Source organism: Notolabrus celidotus, chromosome 2, assembly GCF_009762535.1.
Source record: "Notolabrus celidotus isolate fNotCel1 chromosome 2, fNotCel1.pri, whole genome shotgun sequence".
Classification (NCBI taxonomy): domain Eukaryota; kingdom Metazoa; phylum Chordata; class Actinopteri; order Labriformes; family Labridae; genus Notolabrus; species Notolabrus celidotus.
Window position 1 is genome coordinate 7988701 of NC_048273.1, and position 17832 is coordinate 8006532.

A 17832-nucleotide genomic window follows, 5' to 3' on the forward strand; every position below is an offset into this window, starting at 1 on the left:
TAAATAGTGAGAAATCAGTCATCAAGAACCCGCAGCGTGTGTGGTGTTCTGCACAACCTGACCTCACACCATCAATTTTGTTTGGAAATGCTCTCTTTAACACAAACACACACAAACACACACACTGCCTGCATGAAGCTAAAATAAGCCAGCATCCATACTCATCCTAAAACTCTTCATCGCCTCTTCAGGAAGTTTAAAAAAAGGCCAAAATGATCTCAGACAGCAAAAATGCACAAAGTAGTTCCCACAAGGATGTAACACACACGCAGTTGAATACCAGAGATGAATCATTATAAAATTAGTATTGCATAAAACATTGTGTGTGAGGAGCATGAGAACAAACTGAAGAATACCCCGTGCTCAGCGCCGTTAAGACTCTCCGGCCGAGACAAATTGTGGCTGACCGCTGAAGGCCGCTCCCAGCACCAAAACACCAGGAATGTCTCCTCAGCCGGCCGTGCAAAATGCTGGCATCAGCTCAGCACAAACTCATTAGTCTGAGAGAAAGAGGAAGTGAGGTCAGGAGGCGAGGAGGTAAGTCACCTGATTGGACTGGCTGAGCATCAAAAGTGAAGCCCAGTGAAGCTGATGCTGCACAAACATCAAACAGATACATGTTTGCACACAGAGAGGATGAGAGAATTAAAGGTTAGCTCATTAGACATGAGACGAAAAGAGGAGCAGAGCATGTTAGTCTTCCACTTTAACATATTAAGGACAAGTACATATGATAAACATTATTGCACTTTCTTTTAAGGTCCACTAAAAAACATGCTCTTTATGAGAGAGTGGAAACAGACGACATATGTAAGGTCTGACAGCAAGGTGTGCAAAAAGAGGTGACGCATTTAACACAACACACTCGTAAAGCAATGCAACTCTATGGTTTTTTTAACTTCTGTATTGTTTCGTTGCAAAAAGAAGCGTTGCAGACTCATGCTTCAAAACTAAGCTGTGATCTTAAACTGCATAAAGCACGCCGCCTTAGAATCCAAAGTATACAACACTCATACGATACAAAAATACACTCTGATTAGAAACAAAACTTGAGGTTCTGAGTCAACATAAGGACACATTCTACATGATCATAACCCGACTATAAAAGAAATATAATGATCCAAAATACACAAGGAATGCTTTTCCACCCTTACAAGACTGCAGACACCACATTTAATGCCATCAACATGGGCCTGTGGGAGTTTTATGGGAAAAAGGAGGCTGTAGTAAGACAAAATATGAAGCCACAGCCAGACAAAAACAAGCTTGCAGGACTGTAAGGACTGTATCATATATGTAAGTAGGGATGCACCGATCCTACTTTTTAGGTCCCGATACCGATATCGATACCTGGGCTTTGGTATCTGCCGATACCGATACTAGCCGATCCGATCCTGGTATTGATTTAACAATCTCTATTCCTGAATGTGAGGATAGAATCATGTTTTGGAAACTTCAGGCTTTTCTGACTTGATGGTGAACTGTACCTGGGATCCAAGTGCTAAACCAGAGGCTGGAATCCCTTAATTTAAAGGATCTGGAACAATTAAATCCAATAACCTGTCTGTTTTTTTCACACTTTGAATCCATTAATAGAAAGTTTCTTGCTTCTTTGCAGTAGGCTACAGCTGACGTAAACTTCTTCCTTTGGGCTTCCATTATATTTTTCAGCGCGACGGCAATCCATTGAAACATTACCGCTGCACATGTTGCAAGTTTCCGGCGGAGTTGTTAGCAAAAGAAGCATGACATGCACCTAAACTGCAGAGGCTCTGTAGTTATCCTCCATCATGCTCCACCGGGCAAAAATGCACAGACCGGCCGGCGCTGATGACGTAGGAGACGCACATGGCTGTTGTAAACACAGAAAAGCATAGAGCTGAGATGAATAGATCTGCCATATGGATCGGCACGATATATCATATCGGTCCCTTGTCACCGATATCCGATCTAGCTTTTTGAGTCCGATCTAGCCGATATCCGATACCAGGATCGGATTGGTGCATTCCTATATGTAAGGTCTAACAACAAGGTGTGCAAGAGGAAGGAGACACATTTATGGACATCGAAACACAACACGGTCAGTCATGCATTGTTAGATTGTGTCCAACATTATTGACTTTTAAATCCCGCCTAAAAACACATTTTTACTCCTTGGCACGAGAGTTGTGTGGTCTCTGTCTCTGTCTGTTCTTTTATTTAATTTTTATTGGCTCTTACAATGTTTCTATTTTATTTTTTATTATTTATTTTATTTTTTGTGGGTTTTTTTTATTTTTAAAATTTATGTGTTTTATTATGATTCTTTTATTTTATTCTATTTTATTCTCTGACAGCGTTTCATGTTCTGTGTGTTTTAACCAAGCAACAACCTCAGGTCTAAAAATTTGAGTCCAATGAAGTAAAAAAAAAATGCAGTTCATCGAGGATCCGCTTGAAGCTGGCTCCATAAGTGCCAGAAACCACATACACACCAATTCAAAAAGTCTTATGCTTACAGCAGAAATAAACATGTTTACAGCCTGGTACAAAAGACAAGTGTAGCCTGGATAGCTCATTTCTCAATGTGCTCTCACTGTGAGGGGGGTGAATTTTTTTTCTAACGCAGCAATTTCGAAGATATCAGGCACAGCTGACTTGATTGACAGGTGGGAACACTGTAGCTGTTGGCTAGGAGGCTCAAAGCCCGCCTCTTTACGTCACGATCGCTCGACAGCAGCAATATGGCTCCCGACAACGATTGGCTTCAAAACAGCACTTCAGAAACAGATCGTGACATCATGGATACTACGTCCATAGTTCATACAGTCATACAGGTTTTAACTTATTTTGCCTCACTGTGCAGAGCTTTGCAAAACTTTTTTTTTTTTTCAATGTGCTGTTTTGCTGTATAAATAAAGCGGATTGGATTGGATGCATTTAAACATGATTTTTTTTTCCTCCTCATGCTTGTGTTGCAAAAAGAAGATGTGCAGGTGAGTAATTGAGACTAATGAGTGCAGGATGAAAGAGTTCAAAGATTGTAGAACGCATTGGCCTTCTTTTTTCCCTCCTTCAACTTTGTTTAGGAGACAGGAGCACAGATCATAAACTCATTTTGTGCTACTGTATTTGTGCCTGAGTCACAATGAGCTGCTTCAAGAGGATGCTCAGTTTTGGTCTGATATATAATCTGCTGCCATCTAGTGTCTAAGATCAAGAGTCAACACAGGAGGAGAGAGCACTCACACAGCACACACATTCATGTCGCCGCTGCACTGAGGCAGAAACGAAACGAAAACTTTGGAGCAAAGTGCAAAAGTCATTCCATCTCATCCTTCAACAACAGCTGATTCACTTTCAGCAACATAAAGATCATGAACAGGACCTTTAAACCATGCAAAAGAGGATTGGTTAATTAGTTTTACTTATCATGCCATGCAGGATTTATAATCCCTGCCTAGAAATGTTTTTTTGAATGACTTCTCTGAATATAAAACTGACCCGAACCCAGGGTGGCATTATTGACTACTTGATGAATCAACATCCTGACATTTTTTGAGCTAAAGCAACAAAGCTTGACACCTTATAAGCATCAAAATAAAACCACCTCTTCATAAAGCCATCATCAGTACACCAAAACATCACAGGAATTTAATCCTGAGTGAATTTATCATGGGAAGTCTTATAACCATGATAAGAACGAAACAAAAGACATCGTCATCGTCTCCTAACTTGCATATCTCAAACTACTCGTTGTCCTCTTCCATGTTTTTAAATCTGCAAACTTCAAAGACCAGAGGATGGTTTCCGGTTCTCAACTTTGAGGCTACATGTTCCCCTCTTTTGTTTGCAAGTCAGAGAGATTGATTAGAAAAATCCGTCCAAGTGTTGGTTGCATATGAACTCTAGGAAGTGCCTCTTTCCACCTCATTCTCTCTGCTCCTTTTCATTTTCTCCTTTATATAACAGATATCAGATTGGCCGCAGTGTCCAGGCTCTCCTGTTGCCCTGTGGTTAAACATGCTACACACTTCCTCCATATTCCCCAAGAAGGTGAGGGGAGATGTGGAGCCTGGTGACTGAAAGCGCCTTGTCATTGCATTGCCTGCATTCCTGGGCCTGGCTCCTGTTGGCCTGGAGACTATTTATACAGCCGCAGAGGAGGCCCCCTTATAGCCTGCCGGGGAGATGCACGCTGAGTTTCTCATCTGATTACACAAACACCTCAAAACACACTGCTAAAACTGCAAAGAAGGGAAGCTGTTGTAGGGTGCAGGAAAGTCAGCCCCGGTAAGACGCAGAGTGGTGAAGGCGAGTGAGTGAAAACTTAGGTAAGGTCAGAAAAGTTTTAAAAATGCCAAGCAGGAGTGTCCAAACTGATGCAGAGGGCATCCAAATGTTACTCTTTTACATATTAGTGCATGTTGTAATGCCCTATTGACTACAACAAACAGATACTGCAGCAAACAGATGCTAACGTGTATAATATAACCCAAACAGATCTTAATTTGAGATATTCAGAGTATAAGACTAATATGGACGTTATGGCAATTTATCCAGAAACTAGCAGAAAGAACAGACACGCCCTGCAGAGAGCTTAAACACAACGCTGACATCATGAAATTCAAATAGATTGAGACTTTAATTAGTGCAGGTATGTCCCAATAGTAAACAACAAGCATGTCAACTGAGCTGTGAGGTGAACACATCCAGAAAGAAGAGAGGAGTGTATTTTTAGTTTGCTGGTGAACCAAGAGCAAGTGGTGCTGCAAGAATAAGACAGGGTCCCTGCTTTAACTGGCACAGGTATGAAAGGACAAATGTGCTTATGCAGAGTGGAAGTCCCCCTCAAACCCGAAACCAGGTGCTCCGCCTGTCAACACACGGATAACTCTCACCTCCTGGCGGCCTCGCCTTATCTCTGACGTCCGGGGCCAGCGAGGCTGAACCCTGACGCCTGCTCTGGTCGACATCACTGACACATGACTGTGATAAAGGTCTGTTCATGTACTATACGTCAGAGCATTCTCAGATCATGTTCATACAAGATCCTGAAACCTTGAATATTACTACAGACACCTGGACTTTCGTTTTACCTCAGCAGGTAAGACTTTGAACACCAAGAGAAGAAGAGATGTTTCACTGAAACTACCAAAAGGCTTCATTTGAGATATTCATCTACCTGATCTCTTTCTCCTCCTAAATATAATGTAGTTTAATATTGTTTGGTGTTTCTTAGAGCATTAAAACATGACTTGTAATCTATTTTTAAAATATTTGCAACCTTGTGAGCAAATAATTAGGTTTAATTTACCACAAATTTAAAGAGAATATTCCATTAAAATAAATGTGTATGGTAAACTGGATTTTAAAATGTATTTATATCATATCTTATTGCTTCATATTGTATCCTATTATATCAAATCGTATTGTATCGCATTGTGTACTGTACGTATCCTATCATTTTGTTTAGTTATTTCCCCTGTATTTTGTATGATATCAATTTGCATCACATCAAATTGTATCCTATCATATATCCTATTGAATCGTATCGTAACACATTGTATCACATCTTATTCTATTGTATTGCATCCAAGCGGCAACCTCCGGTCTCCAAATATGAAGCCCATGCAGAAGTGTTATAAACTATACCTAATGCTACTGTTACTGACACATATAAGATGTTAACTTTCTGTGCCAGAAAATGTATTCTTTTAAATTGGATTACAGATAGGGTCCCTTCCAAGGTACAATGGCAGAGAGTTATACTTAGCAATGGCAATAGCAATTGTATTTATAAAGCCCATTTCATTACACGTAAGTTCAATGTGCTTTACATGGGGAATTAAAAACATAAAGTCATTTTTCCAAATAGAATAAATAAAAAAAATAGATACACCCAACATACATCAGACACAGCAATCAAACAAACAGCAATTGTTGCTGCACATGCATCCAGTCACAACAGTCATCATATCATTCATACGCTTGAGAAAATAAATATGTTTTTCAGTCTTTTTTTTAAAGTGGAGACAGTTGTGATGGACCTGAGGTCAGCTGGCAGTTTGTTCCAAAAAGATGGACCACAGTAACTAAAGGCCCCTTCACTGGACTTTGATTTGACCCTGGGTACATTTACAAGACCTCCACCTGCCGACCTAAGGATCCTGGTCAGGTTATACACTGTGAGCAAGTCAGAGATGTACTGGGGAGCTGAACCATTGAGAGCTTTATGGACTAATAGTAGGATTTTGAATATGTCCCACTGGACTACTTAACATGTAAACTACATTCCAGAGACGATGTTTTCCGTAGAACATGGGAACCCTTCCTGGTATATATTGGGCTGAATGTTTCCACTATTCTCACAAGAGGTTTAGTGCTATACAAACTTTTTATTATCATCATTATTTTTTTATTTATTTATTCCTTTACTCTCTTTCCTCTATTTTTGCACCTCTGCGGTGAATCCTGAGCCTGAAACCTGTATTATCTTAACTTGAATGTTAACCATGATATATATGTGAGCCAAGTGTATTGAACTGTTAAAAAAAATCTAATAAATATATTTCTAAAAAAAAGAGAAGTGTTATAAACTGCAATTTATCGAGCGTCCACTAGAGGCTGGCTGCAGAAACACCGGAGACCACACACACACCCATTCAAAAAAGACGATCTTTGCAGCAGAAATAAACATGTTTACAGCCTGATTCAAAAAACAGCTTTTTTCTAACACGACGGTTCAGAAGATATTAAGATTACGAGTATTGCCCAAATAAGGACATGACTGACTTAACTGACAGGCGAGAACACTGTAGCTGTTGGGTAGGAGGCTGAAACCCCGCCTCTTTACCTCATACCGTATCGTACTGTATCGTACTGTATCGTACAGCTTTGAACCACTTCATCATGACAACAATTAAAAGGCATTCCAACTATTTTCTAACATAACTTCACTGATATAGATGAGTTCTTGAGCAATTTTTGGATATATCTAAAAAGAAATGTCAACATTAATCACAGCCTTGAAGCATTTAGTTCACAGTATGCGATACCTGATGGGCAATAAAAAACAGCAACCTCCTGCCTTATTCAGTTTAAAATTGTTCACCGCCTCCATATGTCAAAGATCAAGCTTTCCAGAATCTTCCCTGGTGTTAGCCCTACATATGACAGATGCAAACAAGACTCCAGCCAGTCTTATTCACATCTTTTGGTCATGTCCAAACCTCAAAACATTCTGGTCTGCAATATTTGATGTATACTCAGAGCTTACAGGTCAAACTATCACACTGTGTCCTCTTCTGGGTCTTTTTGGGGTGCAATCGGGGGAACTCTCTCTGACCAAAGTGCACCGAAGGGTGACCGTCCTCCTACTTTCAGCAGGTGGATTAGTGAGGTCATGTGTTTTCTCAAAATAGAGAAGATAAGATACACACTACGGGGATCAACTGGGAAGTTTGATACAATATGGCATCCTTTTATTTCCTACGTGGAACGAATGACTGTGCCGCTTGATGGATTGTCTTTATTTTGCTTTTGTTTTCTAATATCCTTTTGCCTTGGCTGTCCTGTAACTGGAAGCCAGTTGTATTTAATTGTGTCTGGTTTCCTCTTTATTATTTCTGTATTGTCTTTGTTGTACTTGACTGTCTGTATGGAAAATTCAATAAATACACCATGACTAAAAAAAAAAAAACAGCAACCTCCTGTCAAATTTAACCCCCACAACAAAGCCATACATTTCAGTTCAAACCTTAAAGCTTTCAGCCAACATGGACCAGGAGTCCTCAACACGCTCAGGGAAATGAAAATTAGAATCTCCAGTTCAAAGAAAACTCTGCAGTCACCATCTGCTGAGGTGTACCATTCATGGTTTAATACCACTGAGAGCCTGAGAACAGCTGCTTAATGGCCATGGTGGTGAGATTGAACCCTACCTGATGAGAGGCTGCGGGTTTCCTACGACTCTGCACTGCAGACGGATGGGGCTTCCTTCTGCCACCTCCTGACTCTTCAGCTTGTGGAGGAAACATGGAGGAGACAGTGGCCCGGAACTGGATGGAGCTCCAGAGTTTTGGTACCCTGTAGAAGTTGTCGTGTCTGTCGTGACTGTCGTGTCTTTCGTGTCTGTCGTGTCTGCAGGGTGAGGCTCCACGTTCACGGCTGGGTGGCTGAACTGTGTGTCCTCTTGTTGGATGGGGGGCAGAGGGGGCGCATAGACTGAGCCCTGGGGGACCGGTCGCTGGCTCCTCGGAGTAAGATAACCACTATCAGGGGAGGAGGAGTCCTCCTCTACTGGCGGCTCCACCTGTGCAGCACCTTTGAAGATGGAGGACAGTTCCTCGATGAAGGTGGCCGCTCGGCTGCAGAACTCTGAGGCTGAACCTGAACGATCATTCAGCTCCAGGCCTTCATGAACCAGTCTGGGTTTATCCTGTTTATAAACTGGATGGAGGGGTTTGTGGCATACAACCTTCTCAGCAGAGGGCGAAGCCTCACTGAACACTTGAACGGGTTTGCTGAAGGGGGTGCTCTGGCTGGAGGAGACATTAATTCTTGCATTTTCATCTGGGCAGGGTGCTTTGGTCAGGTGCTGCAGGTTTGGGCTTTTGCTGAGGTTTTGAGTAGTCTGGGGAGGCACAGGTAAGGAGGGGACATGTTGGAGAACCTGCTCCTTGGGTGTCGGATTAGATGGGCCTGGATCTTCAGATTCACCAAAGGCCTCCCGGGCCAGGTCCAGGCTAAGATTGATCTCATCTGCATTCAAGAAAGCAGTAAGATCAGCAAAGTCCCCGTCTCCAGAATCCAGCTCTGTCACTGAGTCCAGGTACAGTTCCCCATCAGAGGACGCCTCAGAAAACACCCCACCATCGCCCTCCAAAGTCCCGCCTCCCGCCGGGTCCTTCAGCAGAACAGAGATGGGGAATGGTTGATTCCAACTCCCGTCCTGCATCCTGAAATACACATCAGCTGTCATTAAGCAGCAGTTTACACACTGAGACAGAGGCAGAGTTTAGAGAGGACATGAGATCTCTATCAATACAAGGAGAAGGAGTCAAAGTTCAAATATAGACCTCACAATACAGGCTTATGTGCTCTGGAAACCATTGCTGGCAGGATGAGTCAGAGCACTGCTGTCTGGACACAGTTGGTGGGTATTAGCAGAGGCCTTCACCGAGGTCATGACCGGCATTTCTGACTCGCTCTGTGTCTGACATTCATCCTATCACTCTGCTCATTACTGGAGCTACTTCACATGTTTTACTCCAAATAAACAGAGAAGTACAGCTGAAGTAATAATCACTGTCACAACAGAGGGATCCAGAGGTGGAGTTATAACCTGATAATGTCTGAAGTTTGTCCTTTATATCGCATGCTGCAGAAGAAAACTGAAAAAAAGAGATTGGCACTTTTTATAGGTGAGATAAATGGACCATGAAAAGAGTCAGACTGAGAGCTGGAGACCTGCTGATGTCTTTAAGTTTATCCCCTATTTTGTTCCTCTGGAGCTGCTTTAAAAAGTATACTGTAGTATCTTGTATACTCATGAGACTCACCTCTTTAAATCTTTTGTATATCAGTATTTTATAGTGTCTTTTATTTTGTTTTATTGCTCTTTAAAGCACTTCGTTTTGCATGAATCGTGCTATACAAATAAAGATGCTTGGCCTTGTCCTGCCTAAAGAAGTCTGATAAATCTCATGAATGTCACTGCTGCTGGTCATCATGATTGATTAGCAGCTAAAACAACAATAGAAAGTATATTTTGTGTGTAAAATTCTGCAGGGACATGAGTCCATTTGAGGGATAAGAAATAAAAAATAGCAATTTAGCAGATTTATATGTTTTCTTTTCTTGGAAACTTGGAAGCAGGAGCAGAGTTATACCAGTTTTGTTATACTGGTTAAAATGATCTTTATGTCCTGATGGCAATCAATATATAATGTGTTCTTAAAAAAGAGCAAAAAAAAGCTGCTATCTACAGCCGGAGTAAACCTGGGAAAACACCAACCAATCACTGTTTTTGGGTCCCAAAATTTTAAACCAATCAAATCCCATCCTGCCGTTCTGCCCGCCTCCTGCGCGTACATTTCCCCGGCGTGTACTCTGAGTCCCCTGCCTCTATTTACTGCCCCTCTGGCTCGACCTCAGGCCTGTCCCCTCTGACCCGATGAGGTGCTTTGCTCAGGACAGGGGCTCTGACAAGCAAAAGAATTAATGACATTTAGTAAGTCCTACAGAAAATGTATATGTACTGTAGCATCTGTCTGGACGCTGTAATGATGACGAGCCGATTCGTGAACACGTTGATCTTTAATAACCGGTCACTGTCGGCCGTGATCACGCCAACCAACAAAGCAACAATCAATGTTTGAATGAATGAAGAACTTCTCCTCTTGTCTCTCCTCTCTCCCGCTCACACACTCTACACCTCTCCTGATGCCTTCACTGACTGTCAACACTGTTGGAATTAAGAACATCTACACTGAACACGTTTAACAAACAGTAGAGCTGTTACAGTATTATATATGTGTTATAACTTTTCTCCTGATATCGTGTCACCAGTACAACTGGATAATGCTAGCATGATAGTTGTGAGTACCAACAGCAGCCATGTTTGTTTGTGTTTTTAACTTTCACTATGATAAAGTTTTGGTGAGGACCGGTTTTGAATCAGTCACGATCATATGGTCATGAATCAGCGGCGCTCTCGCATGTGAGCGGGGGGGCGTCGCTCTGAGGGAAGAGGGGGAGGGGTTAGACGGAGTCCTGAAGACATGCTACATTCAAATTCATGCTAGTTTTCCGAGACTACCAACCCTAGCTTTAATTAAGGCTTGATTTAGCCTCGCAAATAAAAGACTGATCCCAGGTTCTTCCACACCGCTAAGAATGTATGCCTTCAATATCAAGCAGGTATTTTACCTAAGAAGTGTTTGGATGCTGACTCTAGCTGTAAACAAACAGTACCTGATAATGAGAGTTATCTTATATGTTGTTTTACCTTGAAATATGACAGAGTGTTCCTCTGGATTCTCACTACTAGTTGTCTTCTTCATTTCTTACTAATAAAGAAGTAGCTTCATGTGTTTCTTACAGATTCTTAACCTGAAACAATAACATTCAAGTCTCCCTCCCTGAGCATGGTGACAGAAGAAAATGGCCGCCATGCACTGTGGTGAATACCCCACAAAATATAGCATTTATCATGATTTAAATACAGTTATAAGTCATGTGAGCTCATGTGATCATATCTTACATCTGATATTTTTCTAGCTACGGCTGTGTTCTTTCTAAATAAGTGATGAGAGGTCTTGTCATGAGGTCAAGGACGTCTTAAATCATAATCCACAATAACTGAGCGCAAGATCATACACTAATTGCAGTATATTTAAGCCACCTGATGCATCCTGACATGACAGATGCTGGATTAGAAATCAAACACCACCCTCCCTTTTTGACTCACAAGTAAAGTGGGTCACATACAGTTTTTAAACAGGTCTGATGCTTGTTAGTTCTGATCTCTGGAGACGCTGACTCGAGATGAATACTATGTTGTGTAGCTGTTTGTGGAGATAGATGCATCGCACGCGTTGTGACACTCGGCGCCTCATGGCGTCCTGAAGACCAGCTGTTGTTATTTTTAATCCCCTGGGCTATGTTTCACAGCAGCAGCACAACCTCACCCACCCTGAGCTGAGGAGAGAGGGCCTTCTGTTGCTACCTCCAAACACACACAGGTAGCCTAGAGCTTCACATGCTCTAACATACACTGACAGGTCCGAGGTTAAAGCAGACACACAAAGGATATTAGTCTCAGAGAGCAGACTACAATAACAGCTGGGCTTATTAAATATGAATGTGGAAAATTTAAACGGCGAGACTGATTGACAGAAAGTTCACAACTGTCAGAGCGGTTTAAAGTTTCCACTCACTCATATTCTCTCTGAGGCCTCACAACAGTTGTTTAGATCACTTAGATATCTATAAATACATGTCATTTCACAGCATTTCTTAAATTGTATGCATATTTAAAATGAGAGGGTTTAAATCTCCCTACAACATAAAAGGATGCTGCCTAAACCAGTTGAACAGCGGTACTGCCACTTTGAATATTTCAGGTCAATCTCTCCTTAAACAATTAAAAACAAAACCTTGCACTCATAAGACAATCAAGAGAAATGAAAGAGTGCTCACCTTGAAGCGTGCTATCTGTCCTCCTGGTTTCGTGCTTCCAGGTTTGTCTTGAATAAACAGTAAAAAGAGCCTAAAAGAAGCTTCTCTTCCCAGAAGAGCAGCCTTATTGGTCAGACAGTCGGCAGGATCTCTCAGGTTCAGGGTCCAATTGCGTACTGCCTCTGCAGTGGCCTGCTGTCCCATCTGTCCCGGTCCCTAACTGCTCGCTGTGTGGGGCTATATTTGGCCCCTGGCTCAGGTTTCACAGCCAGAGTCCTGGCAAGAGGAGAGAGTGTTATGGTGGACCGGAGGAACAGAAGGTGGCGGTGGATAAGAATTTGTTAATCAAACACAGTAAACACAGGAAACACTGCAGCATGCTGTAATACTTCACGGAGCAGAACTAAAGCATGCAGAAATAAGCCCAGTGGGGTTCACACAACATTCAGGAGCTCTCAGCGAGCACGGCTGAAAAACATGTTCAGATAATAGAGACGGATCAGATGTCTGATTGAATACTTCCATTACTGGCCGGGTTAGCGTGAGAGCACAGAGGTTTTTGTCCAGCAGGATTTTTTTAGTGCCTGTTCACTGATGCAAGGACTGTTTCTACAGAACATGTAGAGCACAAAACAAAACAATGCTTACAGTCATTTAGAAATGATGCCAACATGAAGTTTGTCCAACAGGTCTTTCTGACTCTACTTAACAATCCTCTGCAGCAAAAGCAACAGAGATGATCTTGAAATGATGCCCCCACATATTTCATCCAGCAGGGTGTGTTCATATTTATATTATTTCTAAAAGGACAGTAAACAGTAAATGACATGAACACTCAGATTGATCCTGTAAATGAGTCAGATATAGCTAAACAAACCGGCTTGCATCTGCAGTTGTAGCAGACTGATGGTGAATAAAGAAGTATGGTTGTGTTTTTTGCAGGAGTTTTGCAAATTAAGTTATTTCAAACAGTAAGATTTGATCATAGACTGTATGGATTTGATGCATTGGAATATTTAGCAATTTGATCAGAAAGGCATTAATTGGATTATTTTTTATCTAATCATAGGAAAGCTTTGTTGATTAAAAAACGAAACCACTTTATGCTAAAATGCAAGTAAAAAATGAAGCAAATTGATGATTGTGAAAAATGATTGTGCAGGCTACTATACTGCCAGTTTTTGAGGTTATGGAGACACACTTTATATGCATGCGCCTGCTTCTGCATTAAAGCCAACAGAGATGATCTTGAAATGATGCCCCCACATATTTCATCCAACAAGGTGTGTTCATATTTATATTATTTCTTAAAGGACAATAAACAGTAAATGACATGAACACTCAGATTGATCCTCTAAATGAGTCAGATTCAGCTTAACAAACCGGCTTGCATCTGCAGTTGTAGCAGACTGATGGTGAATAAAGAAGTATGGCTGAGTTTTGCAAATGAAGTTATTTCAGACAATAAGATTTGATGCAGTGCAATATTTAGCAATTTGATCAGAAAGGCATTAATTGGATTATTTTTTATCTAATCATAGGAAAGCTTTGTTCATCAAAAAACAAAACCACTTTATGCTAAAATGCAAGTAAAAAATTAAGCAAATTGATGATTGTGAAAAATGATTGTGCAAGCTACTATACTGCCAGTTTTTGAGGTTATGGAGACATACTTCATATGCATGCGCCTGCTTCTGCATTAAAGCCATTGGATGCGATATATCACTGCGTTCTCCGTCTTATTACAGGTCACAGATTTCAACCACCACTGTGACCTATATCGCACCGTGGGCAGGTCCTCGTTGGGTCTTCTTAGGAAAAAGCACAGTATTTTGTTTATTTACAGGGCACTCATAGGTCAACTCCCTCCATACCTGACTAGTCTCTTGTTTCAAAACACATCAAACTGTACAAACAGCTCTCAAAACTGGATTACTTTAAAAACACCAAGGTTTAGAACTGAATGGGGAAAGACAGCTTTTGGTGTTGCTGCTCCCATGATGTGGAATAACTATCAAATGACAGCTCAACTCCCCTCTCTGATATCTTATTAGCTTTTTAAAGAGGTAGTGTCTGTGCTACTCAAAGAAAGTACTTGCAGTTGTTTTAAAACATGAAAATATTTTAGAATGTTAAGTATGAATGTTTTGTTAATGTATCTGTTACTATTTTTAACTGTTTTTATGTGTGTTTTTGCTTAAATTGTATTTAATTGTCTTGCTGCAGGGCACCCCTGAAAGAGAGACCTCAGTGGGTCCTGCCTGCTAAAATAAAGGATAAAGGAATAAATAAAATAATCTGTTTTTATTACTGTCCCTACAACATACAACGAAACCCTGTGAGCAAAACAAGTCACATTTAGCTACATCATAGCTCTTTGCTTGATTTGAAAATGACACAATATCACAAAACATATCGTGTGACTCCAATGCATCATCATTTTCTTACTCCCCTACAGCAGAGCGCACTGCAACTCATAAACTCATCTTTTAAAGTCCTCTCAGTACTGCCTGCAGAACATGTAGCATAAAATCAACACTAAGCAGGTGATGGTCATCCCAAGAAATGGTTGACAATGCATAATGTTTAATATTCATCATGTTCAGTGAAGGTATTTTGTGTAGAAAGAAGCCTTTTGAGTACTTTTGCAAAATCAAACCAGAGCAAAATAAGTGCACGATCCAAAATCAGTAAAGGCTTGATCTAAAAAGTCCCATAATGGTCATGTTGTAGTTATAGTGTGTTGTTTAAACATCCCATGTGACACAGTGAAGCAACCGCAGCTTGTCAGTGCTGCAAACATGTCCATCCTAACTGACCTGATGACCCAAGACCACCCACTAATCTGTCTCACCTATCAGTGAGTTATCATAAAATGAGTCTGGCTTGGTCAAGGCCAATGTTGCTATCATGGGGAAGTAAAGATTTAAATAAGGCATGGATCTGTAGCATTTTAAACTCTCTGAACAACAAGTGAAAAGACAGAGTTGGTGTTCCAGGAAAACACACTGAAGACAAAACTGTGAGTTAGAGGGATATCAGACAGTCAGGAACCGTGCAGCCTCTCTTGGTCTATTTCTGGGCCACTATCACATTTTGTTCTCTTAGAGCTATTCTGGTTCTTCATCATTCTGCTGATTACAGTCGAGTGCCAGTGATACATTTGGAAGGGATTTCAGCAATAACTATCTTCAGCACACACACCAACAATCAGTCATCTTCTAAAACTTGCATCAACCTGAAGGTATCATTTCAAAATAACTGCATTATCCAGTGGTGACTTCTATAACCGACTTGTATCCGAGCTGTGATCTGTGTAAGAATAGCACAGATTAAAACTGTGTGGGTCCAGCTCAACACTATTTCTGATTCACAGAGTATGTTTACAGGTCGCCTACATACCATATTTATCTATAGTGTGTGTATTTGTGGACGCCCCAGAGACTGTCTGGATCTGAGAGAGTTATTTAGGCAGCAAAGATAAGATAAGCTGTGCTGCTGCTGAGGCTTCTGTACCTTTAATGTAGTGGTTTCAAAGTGTCAAATCTAGACTTATAAATTATCAAGAAACAAAATGTATGCTACATCAAAAATCATAATATTCAGGTGAACATGTTAGGACATTTCCAGGTCTTATTCTGAAGAGACACAGCTGAAAAGGTTGATATTTCTATCCTCGCCAAGCAGCAACCTACGGTCTTAAATTATGAAGCCCATGTGGAAGTGCTGAAGCTGCAGTTCATCAAGCGTCCACTTGAGGCTGGCTGCAGAAACACCGGAGACCACATACACACCCATTCAAAGAAGACGATCGTTACAGCAGAAACAAACATGTTTACAGCCTGGTTAAAAAAACGGCTTGGCCGTAGCTAATCTCTCTATCGGCACACACTGTAGGGGGGGTGAATTTTTTTATAACGCGACGGTTCAGAAGATATTATGATTAACTGACTGGACTCCCAGTCAGGAACACATAGCTGTTGGCTAAGAGGCTCAAACTCCGCCCCTTTACGTCACACTCTGCCTGGTTCAGTTCCGCATTTCCAATATGGCAATATGGCTGTCAATTGGCTTCAAAACAGCGCTCAGGAACAGATGGGTGACGTCACGGATACTACGTCCATATTTTATACAGTCTGATTGTAACTCAGTTTTGTTGCTTTTAAAGTAAAAAATATATCCACAGGTGTTGCCGGCCTGAGCCTGCTCCTTTAAGTGTGGTGAATTATGGGTAATGTAGTAGACAGGTAGGAAAATAAACAGTAGAAGAAGAAGTGTGGAAAGGTGTACACGTTCTCACAAGGGGTGCATCTCGCTCGGCTGGAAGTGAAGCTTTCAGCAGTGTGTCTGCCCCCTGGTGGCTGGCTACAGTATATGTCAAAACTTGAAAAAATAAATACACGTCGTACGAATGTTTCTCACATCCGTATGCGGTGGTTATATGTAGTTAGTATTTGACTGTTTTGTGTTCAAGGCCTCTTTTTTCTGAAAAGATTCTTTTTCGTTAGTTATTAGAGTTTAAAAAACGGGGTTTTACTTCCGGGTTTCCTTTGATTCACAGCCGCCATAGAGTGAAACTTCAAAGGACACACAGCGTCTTGTGACGCTACGCTGTAGGGCGGAGCCCGTTACAGTGGCTTCACGGGCTCTGGCTGCACAATGGCTGCGCCCAGGAGCGGGATTTTTTGGCTTCAGAACCGTACAACAGGAAGAGGCGGAGCAACGCTTTTTATTTACAGTATATGGTTCTCAGAGTGTGTGTGACAATAAAACTGAACCGGTTAGCACGGCAACATGTCTCCTGCCTCCTCTGCACATTATTGAGAGCGGCCTGGACTGCTAGACAAGCCAAAACAGTAGTGTTGTTTACTACGGTATAGGTCCTGGAGCTGCAAAGGTAACACAGGGTTGTATCATGATTAGTGGAGAGAGAAAGAGTAAATAAATGCAAGTGATCCCTCCATGTATCAGGGCTTCATTTGGGCCACCCATAGACTGTACAGTCTGTAGGGCCCAAGCGGCAACCTCCGGTCTAAAAATATGAGTCAATGCAGAAGTGTTAAAAGCTGCAGTTCAGCGAGGATCCGCTTGAGGCTGGCGCCGGAAGTACCGGAAGTCACATACACATGAATGGGAAAAAGACGATCTTTACAGCAGAAGTAGACATGTTTACAGCCTGGTACAAAAGATGAGTGTAGTCTGAATAGCTCATTTCTCGATGTCCTTTCACTGTGAGGGGGGTGAATTTTTATCTAATTCGGGAATTTTGAAGATATTGAGATTACTAGTCTTCCAATGAGAGGCACGGCTGCCTGTGGGAACACTGCAGCTGTTGGCTAGGAGGCTCAAAGCCCGCCTCTTTACGACATACTGGCTCGACAGCAGCAATATGGCTGCTGCTGCCGATTGGCTTCAAAACAGCGTTCAGAAACAGATGGGTGACGTCACGGATACTACGTCCATATTTTTTAAAGTCTATGGTAGGGCCACCCCAGTCAATACAGTCTGGACTCGCCCCTGCACCCAACTTGCTAACTTAGCAAACATAAACTGCTAACATTCAAACAAATTGTCTCTTTGGAAATGCGCATAAAACTCGTACACTGTAATTACTTCATCCAGACTCACTCTGCCTGCATTTTGACTGATGCTCTGTTTCTCTCAACACTT

At 41.6% G+C, this 17832-nt stretch overlaps 1 protein-coding gene across 1 annotated transcript; it reads right to left on the bottom strand.

Moving 5' to 3' along the window:
- Positions 1-7918: 7918 nt before the first annotated feature.
- On the bottom strand, positions 7919-17825 carry LOC117829867 (palladin-like). Its single transcript, XM_034707594.1, has 3 exons — positions 17791-17825; positions 12184-12438; positions 7919-8939 (listed from the first exon to the last, which is right to left on the bottom strand). Exon 3 carries the CDS (start codon positions 8936-8938, stop codon positions 7919-7921), a length of 1020 nt encoding a protein of 339 aa, XP_034563485.1. The 5' UTR covers position 8939; positions 12184-12438; positions 17791-17825.
- Positions 17826-17832: the final 7 nt, after the last annotated feature.

Excerpts from the sequence above, each read along its gene's own strand:
- LOC117829867 (XM_034707594.1), bottom strand. The coding sequence starts at position 8,938 with ATGCAGGACGGGAGTTGGAATCAACCATTCCCCATCTCTGTTCTGCTG.